The 14,940-nt window shown below is 40.2% G+C and overlaps 7 protein-coding genes and 1 non-coding gene across 8 annotated transcripts; 3 read left to right on the forward strand and 5 right to left on the reverse strand.

Annotated features, from left to right (window-relative positions):
* Window positions 1–1,104: 1,104 nt before the first annotated feature.
* SS1G_11101 (predicted protein) lies at window positions 1,105–1,368 on the forward strand (the record flags this gene model as incomplete). The annotated part of the gene is made up of 1 exon (XM_001587810.1): window positions 1,105–1,368. One exon carries the CDS (start codon window positions 1,105–1,107, stop codon window positions 1,366–1,368), a length of 264 nt encoding a protein of 87 aa, XP_001587860.1.
* Window positions 1,369–2,310: 942 nt separating this feature from the next.
* On the reverse strand, window positions 2,311–2,916 carry SS1G_11102 (predicted protein; the record flags this gene model as incomplete). Its single annotated transcript, XM_001587811.1, has 1 exon — window positions 2,311–2,916. One exon carries the CDS (start codon window positions 2,914–2,916, stop codon window positions 2,311–2,313), a length of 606 nt encoding a protein of 201 aa, XP_001587861.1.
* A 1,091-nt stretch (window positions 2,917–4,007) lies between these two features.
* Window positions 4,008–4,546, forward strand: SS1G_11103 (predicted protein; the record flags this gene model as incomplete). The annotated part of the gene is made up of 2 exons (XM_001587812.1): window positions 4,008–4,028; window positions 4,349–4,546. 2 exons carry the CDS (start codon window positions 4,008–4,010, stop codon window positions 4,544–4,546), a joined length of 219 nt encoding a protein of 72 aa, XP_001587862.1.
* A 1,040-nt stretch (window positions 4,547–5,586) lies between these two features.
* Window positions 5,587–5,691, reverse strand: SS1G_14681. The gene has a single exon. It is a non-coding gene; the product is annotated as a tRNA-Cys (tRNA).
* A 1,220-nt stretch (window positions 5,692–6,911) lies between these two features.
* SS1G_11104 (predicted protein) lies at window positions 6,912–8,408 on the reverse strand (the record flags this gene model as incomplete). Its single annotated transcript, XM_001587813.1, has 1 exon — window positions 6,912–8,408. The coding sequence occupies one exon, from the start codon at window positions 8,406–8,408 to the stop codon at window positions 6,912–6,914; it is 1,497 nt and encodes a 498-aa protein (XP_001587863.1).
* Window positions 8,409–10,864: 2,456 nt separating this feature from the next.
* SS1G_11105 (predicted protein) lies at window positions 10,865–11,266 on the forward strand (the record flags this gene model as incomplete). The annotated part of the gene is made up of 2 exons (XM_001587814.1): window positions 10,865–10,949; window positions 11,175–11,266. The coding sequence occupies 2 exons, from the start codon at window positions 10,865–10,867 to the stop codon at window positions 11,264–11,266; spliced, it is 177 nt and encodes a 58-aa protein (XP_001587864.1).
* A 359-nt stretch (window positions 11,267–11,625) lies between these two features.
* On the reverse strand, window positions 11,626–12,430 carry SS1G_11106 (conserved hypothetical protein; the record flags this gene model as incomplete). The annotated part of the gene is made up of 2 exons (XM_001587815.1): window positions 11,626–12,102; window positions 12,155–12,430. The coding sequence occupies 2 exons, from the start codon at window positions 12,428–12,430 to the stop codon at window positions 11,626–11,628; spliced, it is 753 nt and encodes a 250-aa protein (XP_001587865.1).
* Window positions 12,431–13,439: 1,009 nt separating this feature from the next.
* SS1G_11107 (predicted protein) lies at window positions 13,440–14,142 on the reverse strand (the record flags this gene model as incomplete). Its single annotated transcript, XM_001587816.1, has 3 exons — window positions 13,440–13,796; window positions 13,864–13,882; window positions 13,925–14,142. 3 exons carry the CDS (start codon window positions 14,140–14,142, stop codon window positions 13,440–13,442), a joined length of 594 nt encoding a protein of 197 aa, XP_001587866.1.
* Window positions 14,143–14,940: the final 798 nt, after the last annotated feature.

Genomic DNA, 14,940 nt, shown 5'->3' on the forward strand with positions numbered 1-14,940 from the left:
GGATGGTGTTGTAAATGACTCCGCTGTGAAGGTTACCCAAACTTATGAGGCATGCAATTTATATATATAGTTAACAGATCAGACCAAACCTTGAAGAGAAGCCTTTCCATAAAACATCAAAGCCATGTACCCATAAATCTCTTCACCCGCGTGATGGGAATCGTTTCAACCCAAGTTTCGCAGGGTTTGGGGTCGAAAGAAAGGCGGGGTTTGAGTCAAGAAGGTGGGATGATAGTGATTGGATGAGAGACTTTCGAACATTGAAATTATCTTCCATATCGAATCCATTTTGAATAGGGATTGAAATTTTTTGGGAATACAGAGTATTAGGAACTTATACTCAACCCGCTAGTTTATGTTATCAAACACTTCACAAAACATACGGTCTAGAGATAAAGATGCGATCTATTCATACCCGCTGACAGTGAAATCATGATTGGTTCATGGGGATATGATCACGTGTGTAAGTGGGGGGATTTGAGCTGGTTGCTATAGACTTCCATTCACAATCATACCATTAACCAATACAAATCCAAACAATAATCATCCTCATCAAGTCAACCGTTGATATGATTGTCGAGGAGCTACCACAGAAGCTATTATATATTACTGAAACCACTTCCAATGCTTCCCTCTCTTCATTATCCAAAGCAAGAAACCCTCCATACCTCAACCATTGAAGTAAGATCTTACATCCGAAACTTGCCAGTCTAAATCTCTCACTCCCAGGGAACTATCCGCATATATTCCTTCCCTATCATATTTAATAGTACCTCACTCGCCTGTCTTCTCTTCTCGACATTCAATAATGCCAGTCTCACTAATTTCTTGTCCATATCACCAAATTTAAAACAGACTTTCCTATACCCAATCTGAAGGCTTTGATGAAATGACTCACTTTGGGGGACCGTCCCCCTGGGTGAATTTCTTTAAATCTAATACCATGCTGTAAAGTACTTAGGAAAGAGAAAGGGTGAGTATAATGTTAACGGGGAAATAAAACCCAAAGGCAAAAGGCTTTTCGTTCGGGTGGGAGATGCTTTTGCTTTTGCTATGTGAAAAATTGACAATCATGCTTGAGAATGAGAATTTCCACACTCGAAAATGAGTGTTAGATCAGATTCTGTTGTCGGTATGGTGGTCGTGTCGAATATGCTTCTCTGTATCTCTACCCGCATCTTCATCCGCATCCTCATCTGGAAAACCACTGATTCTATCGGTTGGTCTCGATATTGGTCTTGGTTCCTGTATATATTGCAAAACAAGTTCTGCTCGAGTTTGTTTCTTTCAGAAAGATCAAAATCATCCCAAGTATCTTCCAACACCTCAAGCGTAACCAACCACTCCGTCATCATTTCAAAATCATAGTATACAGGCACAAAAGCTTTAGTAATATCCATGCGTGCTGGTGAAATCAATGTATAATCAGAGTCCCCGATTCATATGAACTCGACCATCTCAATTCCAGACGGGCAATAATTATCGACGATGATGAGACCTGGTAAGTAGTCCGAAAGATCCTCCCTCCACTCCAAATCATACAGAATCGTTCTCGGGTTGTAGTCTTAATCCTGAGTTATTTACCATATCATCCACTCCAATGTTAGGGGAGCACCACAACAATCTTAGCTCGTTGTGTAATGTCATTTCGTGCCATTTTTTCACTGTCACTCTTTCGAAAATCAAACTTGACGACACACGGAAAATTTGTCCGAAGACTTCAGTTGAAGCAAGGAGATCTTGTGGTTATCAAATGACTCTTTGTTGATAGCGTGCACATAGTAAAGTGCATAGCATTGTAAGATAGAGATAGTTGTAGTTTACCATAAGCCCTTTGTGATTTGAGCCTCGGAGAATCTGAGCGAAAGATCATAATTTGGGGAGCACACAAGCGGCGACTAGCAATGTAGTGAATTGGACCCATAGATGTTATATTTCTCAAAGAAAAACAAACTAGGGGGGGACTTCAGTGTATTCTATTTCTCCTCCTTGAAATATCTTTGTATGAAAATGTCTATTGGTCACCATCCCCTTCGACCACAGAATTTTTGATAGCTCGGATTGTAGACCAACAGAGAAGGATGTTTGATACAGAAAGCTTTTTCGTATGTTGAAGCCATCTGGACAATAAAATCCCCACAATCAATGTATCCACCGATGATTGAAATGTTCCAAATATTCAAATATTTACCAACATCGAAGATTCGAGACATAATGCTGCCTGAACTATTGATGCTTCTGCTCGACTGGCTTGCCCTCTGACGACTTCACAGTCTCGCTCTCATCAATACCAACCACCTCAAAGGCCACCTATTCCTCATCTAAACCCGACTTGATATCTTCCAAATATTCAATCTCATCTGCAGAATGACCAACAACACCTTTTTCCATCCCATCCTCATTATTTTTAGCTGTGTCTTTTTCTTCCTCCTTCTCACAAACTAATACCAACTTCTCGACCCAATTCTGAAGAACATTCCCATCCCACGGAAGTCTCAAAACCTCACCAATGATGACAACCGCAATCGACCCAATCTGAAAATATTCATGCCAGCAATTTCTAAAATTGCAAATATCATCGAAAAATCCAAAAACCTTCAAAGTATTCACGCATATTTGTCCAAGATGTTGCGAAAACATCAAGATGGATGAAGTGATCCATTGTCCTTGTTTGGGAAATTTCTCGTGTCGATAAAGTTTGATGGAGAAAGCAAGAGTTAGAGGAGCCCAGAATGGGTATATTGGTGAGAGAATTACATTTATCCATGAGAAAAATGAAGCTAAGCCGTGGGAAATATATGGAATATGAATGATATCCATAGAAATGAAAACGATAGCAAAGATTGAGATGATGAAAAGGGTAAATGCGAGAATGAAAATCGCGACGAGATGTTTGGTTGAGCGGGACTCGGACATTTTGAATTCTCTTCGTGAATTCAAAAAGAGGGAATGATGTATCGTATTGATGTCAAAAGAGAGGAAATCTGGATGTTGTTGTAGATGACTCTGTACTTGTATAATCTCAAAAGATTCCGAGTCCTGGCGTTGGATTTAAGTTCTGTCGCACAAATATCACACCGACTGTACCCGATATTCTACACGTAGATAGTAATGATCAAAAATTTCATAATCGAAACGGAACTAATTAAACAAAAATCTTTAATCACAATAATCTTGCCAATCAACGAAATGACAAAAACAGTCTGAAATTCATCCGACAGGAGGAAGTCCTCATGTCAAGGCGTGAATTCGAGGTTATACAGTACAGTGTTGCCGGAGTATCGGCACCATTATGTCAAATTTAATAAGCCTCAATAAAAATGGATATCCAGTTTCAAAATGGTTATTGAACGGGCCGATCCTTCAACTTTTGTCATCACTGATTTGGTGACTACATGCATTTCTGTGGGGTTGCTGCTGGCTTCCTCCTGCTCTCCAAGATAGTAAATAAACATCACGGATTCATGATGCAATAATGCTTCATTAATCCAGCTAAGTTAGAGCTTCTCTCGCTCTCCATGAACGAGCACATCTAATTCAACAGTTCAACAGTAACCCTGATCTGTCAAGATCAAGAAATCCTAACCGACTTTTCAAATAAAATCACAACGATCGACTATTCGTTAACCTAGATAGGTAACCCCTTGTTTCTCGTAGTCTGACAACAACATCATTTTCCCCATCTTAATCATTGATCACTCGGCTCATATCCCGGATCCTTAATAGTAAATGGATCGTAGACGATGTGAAGGATTTTGAGATTTCATTAATTTGTTTAGCCATACAGCTACATGCATGTTGATAATGTTCATGTTAGAAAGAGGTGCTGTGACTTGAATGGTGCGCCAGATTACTCAATGCACGAATGATGAGAGTATTTGAAAAGAATTTTAAATCACTCCATATATAAACAAAATTCAAGGTTTTTGACGAAACCATTTCCCTTGCACTCGCAAACCAACGAAAAGTGAGATTCTTCCCCTGATAAGTCAGAATAACCCAGCCACATGGCTAGGAGTTTGGTCACGGTATGGATACCTATGATAAGGTAAATGCATCGCAAAGCCGTACGTATTAGCGAAGGGATATTATATTTAGAGCGATGATTTTACACGCAGATGGATTGCATAATATAAAGCAGAGAAAGCCTCAGATGGCTAGAAAAATAGTCCTGAAACAACATCCTGCCTCTGAAAAGGCCAGGCAAGTGCGTGGTACCAGGGGGCAATGAAAAGGCTTTCTTCGAAGTTGTCTCGTAGTTGTAGATTGTTCAAGCCATTTTCAGGCCTCCTCCCTTTGAAAGCTTTTCCATATTTATGGTTTATTCCTGTCATTCTACAAAGTATAGGCAGACACTCTTATCTGGAGCCATTTCTCCAATGACCAAGTCGTGACTCAAGATGTTTTCATCTCACAGCCAATTAGCACTGCTAGTTTCTTCCAGGATGTGAAAATCACAACCTACATTAATGCGGGCTACTTTCGTATTAATGCTTACTGGGTTTTCTCTGCCCTCTTTGGCGCTGTCTGGTTCTCCGGCCTTTGATATGATCATGTTTGTGCCTGGGTAGTAGAGTTCCTTGACCCCGTTTGGCGGTCTCGTCGTTTCTGTGATGTTTTCATGACCGTTCGGTCTCATAACTATCGTGGTTCAGAGAGTTTGTTTTTCCTTTCTTTTCTTGTAGTCTGATCAGCTGACACCAGACTCCAGTGCTTGGCGGACTCCTTTTTCCGCCTTTTTCTAGGTGGTGTCATTATTGATATCTAATAAAGCCAGACTTATGAAAGCCAAATCAAAGTCGCTACCCAGAGTAAATCATTAGTTTGATGTCTCTTTAAACAAGGAGCAACTTATATCACCCGAGGATTCTTTTTCCTGATCCTATGAAAGATGAGTACAAATTGAAGTACTTGTATTTTCAAAACTTCAATCTTGAACATCAATAATTTGCACAAAAAGTTTCGGGAACTCGCTCTTTGGCTCGGATTTGTAGCTGTAGTTGAGGATTATTTCTCATATAAAAAATAAGTCTATACTTTGATACATGAACATCAGAATAAAGCATTCATCACGTATATAATTAAAATATAAAGAATTCAAAAAATCAATTTTAAAATGATTTTATTAAAAATATAATAAATAATCTTATGAATCTTTATTTATAAGAGTATATTTTTATATCAATTTTCTTCTGAAAAAATTAATCTTTACTGTTAAAAGGAATGACCTTACACAAGGAATAGTGGGAAGCTGATAGGGCAGAACTGAGGCTATATTGGTCTTGTATATGAATCACTCATTATCTAAGTTCTACGGAAGTGCGAAGCTCTCCTACAGAGAGCTTCTCAATCTAGTCCTAATAGGACTAGTGCCCTGTGCACGTGCTACGCAGGAACCATTCACTTTAACATTTACTCCTCTTACTTTATTTTCTCTTCTTTCAAAAAAACCCTATTAAGAAAAACCCCTTCAGAAAGCTCCTGAAACATCCTCTTTTAAAAAAAAAACATCAAATCTCTCAACCCCGCCCCTCTTTCCAGTCACCTCCGCCCCAACAAAAAAGAACAAAAAATAGATTCACTCAAAGCTCCCGGCCTGGTTCGAACAAGCGACTTGGCGATAACCTGCCTATAACGACTCCTATCAGAGTGTTACTGCAATCGCCCACTCTACCACTGAGTTACAAGAGCTCTTTGTTTTGATTGCACTCGACTGGCTGTCTTTATATTCATATCCAAACTAACTCTTGAAATTAATTATCTTAGACTGAGATTTAGTTCGTGGTATGTGGGGATATTGAAGGGGGTAGTTTTTTTTTTCTTTTGAGTGGGTATTTGGTGGGGGAGATTTGTTAGATTAGGTTTTAAGATAAGATATTAAGATTTGGTATTTTTAGATTGTTGTTTTGAAATATTAAATACATATTTGACTATATTATAAATACTTTAATATTGAAAATAAAACAAATTTGTTATTTTTTATTTTTTAAATTATAATATAAAACTTTTATAATCTAAAATAGATTATTTTGAAAAAAAAAGAAAACTTTTATTATTTTATATTTATGTGACCAAAATGTTAAAAGGAATGACCTCACACAGGGAATAGTGGGAAGCTGATAGGGCAGAACTGAGGCTATATTGGTCTAGTAGGTTAATCTCTCTTCTAAGTTCTACGGAAGTGCGAAGCTCTCTTACAGAGAGCTTCTCAATCTAGTCCTAATAGGACTAGTGCCCTGTGCACGTGCTACGCAGGAACCATTCGCTTTAACAATATTTATATTAATTTTTTTTACTTTTATTTCATCATTAAATTATACATAATTTTTAATAGATTTTTATTCTCATCACTGGCATCTTATCTTATTTCAAATTTTTTACTCATTTATTTCATGTCATCTCATATCGTTCATTTCATATCTACAAACATACATACATACACAAGAATAACACCAAATCAAAATCAAATCACAAAACAACAAAATCAAAAACAAAACACAGAACAAAATAATATAAAATAATAACCCAGTCCATTAAACCCCCCCTCCCTCGCTCATTCAATGAAAAACCAACGTAACGTATACAGATAAAACAAGACCTGACCTGACTTGACATGACCCAGCCCAACTGAAAGGAATTTTTTTCCATGCAAAAAAAAAAAAAAAAAAAAAAAAAAGATCTTGCTAAAATAATGCAGAGATGATGTGGAAGGAAAATATAATGAAATAGGCGGTTCGTCTTGGGATTTTTTCATCTTTCATTCTTCACCCTTTGGCCATCATTTATCGTTATTCCATAATATCACCATCACCATCATCATCGTTTATATCGCCATCAACAATCATAAATCATCACAAAAACCCCACCCTCCACGTCTCGACCCCACCCCACCTGCACCCCCACCCTATCAATCAAACCCTCAAATCCCTCTCCAACCTCCCCCTCAACCTCTCAATCCTCTCCCTCTTCGTCCCCACACTACTTACACTATCCGAAGGCGCCACACTCATCGCCCCCCTCGGATTAAAATAACTCTTCCCATCCTCATCCACGCCCCTCTCAATACAACTCTTACGATCCCTCTCCACATCCACATGCGTATATCCAGCCCCTTGTTCCCTATATCCACCGCCATATCGCGCACTTATCACCGTGGACGCAGGAAGCGGTACTTCTCTCGCGCGAGTGCGTTCGCTGATGGCTGAAACGGATATATCGTCGCGTTCCCACGTGGCTTCTGAGCGCGGAATGCGTTCGCGTTCATTGGGGTGAGAAGCTCGAGGTGCTATTTTTGATGGTGAGAATTTAATCGTGGTATGCGTGTGAGAGATTTTTTTCGTTTCTTCAGCTCCTCCGCTTCTTCTGTTACCAGCAGAAGAGACCTGAGCCGGAGAAGATCCATACTCATATTCTGATTCCCGTATGCTGACTTGAGTTTTCGCTTGAGTAGGGCCTCGAGAAATCAAAGTTGGGGCACGACTTGTTGCTTTGACCGTACTTGTTTTTTCGCTGACTCGACTTGGTGCGATACTTTGTGGTTTATCGCGAACATTAATGGCAGTAGGAGGTCTAGCCGTTCCAGCATTTGAACCCTCTCCTTGCTCGACCGAAGTTCTTGTGCGAATTTTCGTGCCTGTATTTGTATGGGATATAGAACTGTAGTAACTTCGTTCTTCGATTGGACTCAGCACACCTTCTCTTTCACGTTCGCGGTCGCGTTGAATGCGCGTGTAGCTAGAGGCTGGTGGTGGCATGGGCGCTTCAATGACCCGATATCTGCGTTCTCCTGACGGTCCACCTCGACTACTACTCGCGATTGTTTCTGCGTGACCGGTTGTGTAACTTCTGCGCAAACCTGGCATATTCTTATGCTCTGAATCGAGTTCGTATTCTGGATCCTCGCTCTTGACCATTGCATATGCGAAAGCAGCGCCAGCAGCCGCGCCGAGAAAAGTACCGACCAGAGCTTTATTTGACATACCAAAGATTCCACCATTTTTTTCTTTTTCTTTTTCTTGATCATGTCGTTCCACTTCATCTACGTAAACCGTTTGTTCATTATCTCGACTCCTATCCCTCCTCACACTAACTTGGGTACCTGGATGTCTATGTTCACCATAAACATCCCTCCTCATACCTCTAGGAAAGGTTTCCGCTCTTCGAAAAGGTGGGCTTTCTAAAGTCTGAGGTTGAGGTGCATGTGAAATCTGGATTCTAGCAGGTGGTGCTCGAGAAGCGTGACTTGGAGCTACAGCACGATATGCTTCATCGGAAGTAGGCGCAGTTGTACTACCAGCTGTACTTCGAGCGACTTCTTCTTGCCATTCTAGAACACGACGAGCTTCTTTTTCCGTGGCAGTTGTGACTATTGTTGGAGGACGGGAGGATTCTCGACCGCGTGAATTCATTTTCGGTTGGGGTGTGTATTGTATGTTTGATGTATTTCGTACTTTATGCTGTTGTTGAAATTGTTCTTGCGGACATGAAATTTTATAAAACGTATTTTCTCGTACTTATCGAATCTCGAAATGATATGTATATATGTTTGTAAGTTGTAAATTGAAGGTAGGGTGAATGACTCGAATCGAATGGACGTGGCGTGAAAGTTGAATCGTATGAACGGGAAACAGTGAATATAATGTACGTATGTATTTTCGATATTTCTCAAAAATATCAAGGAAAAAAAAGAAACATCCGATGAATGATGAAATAACGACCTTGATAAGTTCTAAACAAAATGTGACTCTTGCTTGTTCCCTACTTGCTCCGCTTGATCTGCTAACTATGTAGCTGTGGATATAAAGGCGGTCAGAGGTCAGATGAGTAAACTCATGTGCATACAACTTTTTTATTTTATCCAACAAGCTCAAAACATGAAACACTCAAGCAATGAATGATTCTAACCATCAAACTTGGTAATGGTATTTTTATCGTAAGATCGAGTGGGTTAAGGTAAAATCGTTATGAATTAAGTCGTATTAAAAATTTATGATGCAGAAAAAGCTCCACGCCGGAATATATCAAACGACCTCCGGAAGTTAGAGAGTGAGACAAAAAATAAATAAATAAAATGTTGGATGAAAAAATAGTTTGTAAATGTTGTAAATGTGGTAAATGGGTGCGTGGTGATGCAAGATTCGTAAAAATGGCAGCGTTGGCGTGGAGTGAGTTGCGGTCCTTGCGGAGGCTGGGAAAATGCGGTAAAGAAGCAGGTACACTAGACTGGTAAGATGTCTGTAGGTACAACGAAAATCTACCGCGATAGGACCTGATTAAGAGATGAAAAAATGGGTCCCAACAAGTCTTTCTTGAATTATGAATTGGATGTTGTAAGGAGTTTCAAAGAGTTTCAAATATATGTATGAATGTATGTATAATTTATTCAACGAGATAACAAAGATTGTACTGTTTTCCGAATTTATTCAATGTTTTTGGAAAACTTTCAAAAAGAGAAACAAAAGTTATTCACAAGTCGATCTTCGAATAGAACATTCTAAAAGGTCTATTATACTTTATCTGTGACTGACTTTAACTTTGAATTGATAAATAAACTTTGAAGAGGAAGCCAAAGAAGAATTGTAGAAGCAATCGAACAGGTTTATGCATCACAGAATAACATAACTGGCGCTGGTGTACATGTGAATTTGAGTAGTACACAGAGTACCTAGTATGTATGCATCTGCGTGTGAATGGAGACCACCTTAGTCTGACAGTTGTCGCCTCATCCTCATTCCTCGAATCAATTCATCAACACAAATCAATCCATGCATACACTAAGACTAATAGGCATATCCCCACAACTTTCTGGGGCCAGCATAGCGAACAAGAATTTTATTTGGCTTATGCGAACTCAATAGAGTCAGCACTTTTCATCCACTCCCTTCAATCAAATTCATTTTCTCCAAAATCTTTTGGTCAGAATTCAATGCATTGAAACATCTATGGTCCTATGGATAATCGTGGCCAACTTTTTTGTGCCTGTCCTGGCCTGGTGAACAAATGGAGCCCAACCATACTCTATCAGTACTGTGGACGGCTAAAACCTCACGCCAAACACATCCAATCCGAAAATGATTGAAAAAAACATTCGTATTTTGATACCACAAAATGATGTCAAAGATCAATCCAAATAGAATAGAATACTGAACTGTCAGTGAATTAGATGCTTCTAGAATGTTTGACCCGACCTACACCTCAAAATGTAAATCAATTGATTTGATGTCAATTTTTGAAAAATCATGTATTTGCATGTACTTTGCATGTACTTTGAGGTATAACTTCTTTTCGTTCACCCGTAGTGCCCAATTTACCTAATTTCCTACTTTGAAGTCATCTCCATCATCTTTCACTCATCATCTCTAAATGCTCTAATTCTGCATTTCGGAATACCTAGTTAAGAAGAGAAATCAACCCGATGCACGATTCTGTACGAATATCGGTTCCTACTGTTCCTACCTTCCATCAAAATGTAAAAGGCTGCTTCTCCGCATGCCACGTCTCCGGTTGCGAACGGAGATCTCCCGTCCAAGGGAATCCCGTACCAACACCTATAATATTATGCGACCGCTCTAGACTGGGGTCAGAAGATCGCCTCAAATCAAGCGATTGGCTTTTAGATTATGCGAAGCAGCGATGGTTAGCAAATAGGACAATTGAACCAGACTGGAATCCCTCATCCCCATATTTCGTTTGAACGAGGTGTCTCAATTCCGACGTAGGATTCAACTTGTTATTTCAATATTTTGACATGTCAAATCGAGGCGACGGAGGAAACTCCAATGAACTATAGGGAGATCAATCCAAGATCTGTGGTTTCCATTTTCATCTCAATTGCGCAGAACTGCATCTAGAACCTGCATCAAAAATGTTCTGTTATATTTTTAAAATTCAGGGCGATTTGACCGTTATCCCATTCTTCATCACGCAAACTATTCTTGGCCATTTGCAAGGTAAGAGAGCGAGAAGAATGGGGCATATGACAAATGGATTAACTTCAAGCATGGTGATTTGATGGTACTTTGGAAAATTATCCTGTCATTGACCAAATATAGTATTTTTATACATCAAGCTATCCGCTGTCACCGAATGACTCGCGGTAGTGTCTGCCACCTAGCAGCATGAACCAAATTCCCATGCCAATTCGGCTGACTTGCAGTGTAGCTAACTCCAGGAAGGAAGCTTGATGCAATATGCTACGCCGAAAGTATATGCTGAGAAGGGGAAAATACTTATCGTCATCCAACGTGCAGTAGCTACTAAGCTGTAGAGTGGATGCTAAAAGGTACAAGAAAAGACAAAAGAGATGTGGACCAAGTTGAAGTGGTCCACGAAGACGACTAAAGCGTCTTGGATCTGATGTTGAACGCCTGATGTTTTGGTTGTAAAAACAGAGACAGAGCACACAGACACCCAAGCCCGGCGACCATAAGCATATCGAACGATGTTGTTATCGTTGAGTCTGCTTGATAGTTCCGCTTTCACCTTTTCATAGCGACCGATTCCCATATGCCCATCATCTTATACCATTTATAACCCTACGATGTTTCTGTGCTCCGTTCACCCGTTCGTATACGATCGAATGTGTTCGTCGGCAAAATTCGTAGCATAAACAGACAACGTGGTACTTTAAATAATATCCCATGCGTCCTCTGCAGCGTGGCAGAACTTGCTGCATGCCACACTTGCAGAAAGACTGTAGTTACTAATGGAGATCTTCTCATCCACTAGATCATCTGCAAAGTTGTCTGTTCCCTTTGCCATGGCACCAACGAACACACAAATGCTCTCCTTCGGCTTCAATGTCTCCACATAATCCCGAACACGGACCAATTCTGATTCGAAACTCAATGTAACTTTTCGGCAATTTGGAGGCAAGTGATCGGTGATCGGGTTCGCAATGACCCTAAGAAGTTTTTCTTGAGAGTTGACTGATCGGATAGAAAGTCGATGTAAGAGTTGAACCATAAGACCAGCAAAACGCTTGAAGGTACGTGGAATTCGAACCGTTGGGCTGACCTCAATGAGAACTCCCTTGGCTGTATGGATGTAGATTTGGAGCCTTCCAGCTTTGTTGATCGGTGAGTCGAGGAGGGTGAGAAGACACTGCTATAGGTTAGTATTGGAATGACTGGTCATATAATGATTATTTACGAACCTGATGTGTGATATCAGGTCGGGCATCACTGATATCTCGGTTCATCTTGCGCATAATACCAATGTGCTCATCACTGTTGAGGAGAGAATATTTTTCCTCTGCGGCACGCGCCCCAGGTCTTCCACCGCCGGAAGATTGCTTGTAGGTTTCGAGACTGGCATTGGAAAGAACGACAATCAATCTTTGCGAATCTTTGTCGGTAGAAGGAATTGGGACATGCTGTTCTGCAATAACTTTGGGAAGGCTTGGAGGGGGTTCAGATTGAGTTCCTGACATTGCGAGTAAAAGGTTAGTGGATGGTAGAAGAGATGTTGAATGCTTCTAAAGATGTGAAATAGATGTTTTGAATATTCGATGTTATTGATGAACGATATCAATGTGTGTATGAGTACGAGTTGAAGGGTGTATAAATGTGAAATTCAACCGTTGGTTGAAAAGTTTTTCTCGCCCTAGAGCGGCGCGACCCGCTGAATGGTGCAAGAAGGAAATTACTCATGTAAAGTTTCAAGTCAAGAATGCTCGAGGGAAGAGAACGAGAACAAAAGAAAAGAAAAAATCTTACTTGGTCGCTTTACAGCTCTTGGTTCTGGAGAAGACATTGTAACTATTTGTTAATTCCATTAATAACGCTTTCAACACAGGTGTAACGGATCTCTGAGGTGCTTGCATACTGATATTGGGTGCTTTTGGTGGTCTTGGAGTCGATTGGTTTAATTCTTCGCAACGGGTAACAAATTGGGAAAAAAATAGTCAATCAATGTATTAACTCTTGGAAAAGGATACCTATGTCTATGAATACTAGGTATGTCAACAAAGTTGTAAAAATATGAGAGGAAGAATCAAGATGCGGTGTCGATATAATTGATTGATGAATAAGGTTTGTGAAAGAGTCTTGAGAAATATATTATATTTATTTCTGAAGAGAAAAGTGGGATATGAAAGTTTGGGGAAATGATAAGAAGAAAATTCGAGTAGTAGAGGAAGGATTAAGAAAAGCCAAAAAAAAAAAGGTTAATCATTACAAAAACATCAGTGCTGTGCCACGAGTTCACTGAATGGCTATGGCTAAGTTATGTTATGGGGCCTTAGCGTTAATATCACTGTAGTCTGACATGCATCTATGTATTCCGCATTGAGCCTGTTAAACAAGAGGAATTGGAAGTTCAAACAATGTAAGACTCGACTTTATTAAGATTGTGAACATTGAATAACATATTCCTTTGTATATCTTTCATCACTTTTTACTATTGTTCTCAAGACTACATTGTGGCACATACAAACTCTTTCATAATTGCGCAAACCTTCTATTGCTGCACGAGTCACGACTCGCATATGGTTCAGTTCCTGACATGTGTGAATGATATGAAGGGGTCATCGTTGCACAAGCCATGTCGTGGAAGTAGAAGGCTCCGCGACCTGCAGCACCACCTGCCCTGCACGACTTGCACACCCCCTCACATTGAGCCTCAACAAGAATGAGAAGAGGATTTGTATCGCGGAGAATTCCCAGACTAGGCGAAGTCCATCGCGATACACACTTTTTCATTATAAATGTCTTCCACTCAGTTCCACCATATTCGGAATGGTAATTGTCCGGATTCGATGTACTCCGTATATTTCTAGCTTTTTTGTTGTCTGGAATCTTGTGAGAATGTGTGCATGGTTCCCATTTCCATGAAGAGATAAGTATTATAGCACACATTACTTACTCTCTGAGTCTCTGTATTTCTTGTGAATGCATTTCACATTCATTAATATGCAGGCACTAACCCTGGGTGCATTACATCCGTTCCACGGATCGTAAAAACCATAAAACATAACTCAAGGGCATTTGCTAATGTCTCGGGTCGTCTTGAACCTGTTGTATCACTATCGGAACTCCTTTGCCCATCAGAGGCGTGATTTCTATGCTTTCCGTCCAGTACACGGTGTGGTATGATAGTTCGGACTTGGCAAGAGGTGCCCATGTAGCACTGCACCTCCTCCATTCCTCCGTGTCGTGTGCGCTGCTACAAGCCTTCTGTCCGCCCAAATCTTATTGCCAATGTCTCGTTCGCAGATTCAAAAGTTATAAGAACGACTCGGCACCTTTCCGTTTCCATTATCGTTTTGTTGTTGCTTCTTTGAACCAATATTGAACACAGGCTGTGCGATGATTGTGAAGCACGAGTTTGCGGAAAATTAAGCACGCGAATCCGTAGATTTGAATTGTGCTACAAGTTCGACCTTGCATTGTATCAAAAACATTTGAATGATACTTGCTTTTGACAAGATTACTTCATTCTACGGATAGATGTAAGTGACTGAGCTTTTCATAGCCACGGTTTCCACTCCTACTCTATCGGGATGAAGCCATTACATGGCCTGACTTTGACAACTTGAGATATAATTAGTTCAAGGACAATGAACTGGAGGCCATAGTTTCATGAAGTCCCTTCCTATGGTGACCTTTTACTTGCTCTGGTTTTACATGGTCATGGTGAAAACGATGAGCCTGCAGGCGTAAAGTCGACGAAAGCACTCGGCTGATAATTTTGCGAATTAGGAAAGAGAGCGAGGCTGAAAGTGATGAGGTTTGGAAGAAATAATCGATAAGGTTTCAAATCTGACTTGACGAAGGCTGAAGTTCAATAAGTGAGAGTCCTAACATCAATCATCATTAGCGAATCTTTGACGTAACAGCTTTTCAAAGTATGATGCTTCGGATGATGCGGCCATTAAAGTCTCTCAACTCAAACATCACGACACCTTCACCTGAAGCCGCTCTACCGTGTCTGCGCGTATAG

Source organism: Sclerotinia sclerotiorum, genomic scaffold (genome assembly GCF_000146945.2).
Source record: "Sclerotinia sclerotiorum 1980 UF-70 scaffold_17 genomic scaffold, whole genome shotgun sequence".
Taxonomy (NCBI): domain Eukaryota; kingdom Fungi; phylum Ascomycota; class Leotiomycetes; order Helotiales; family Sclerotiniaceae; genus Sclerotinia; species Sclerotinia sclerotiorum.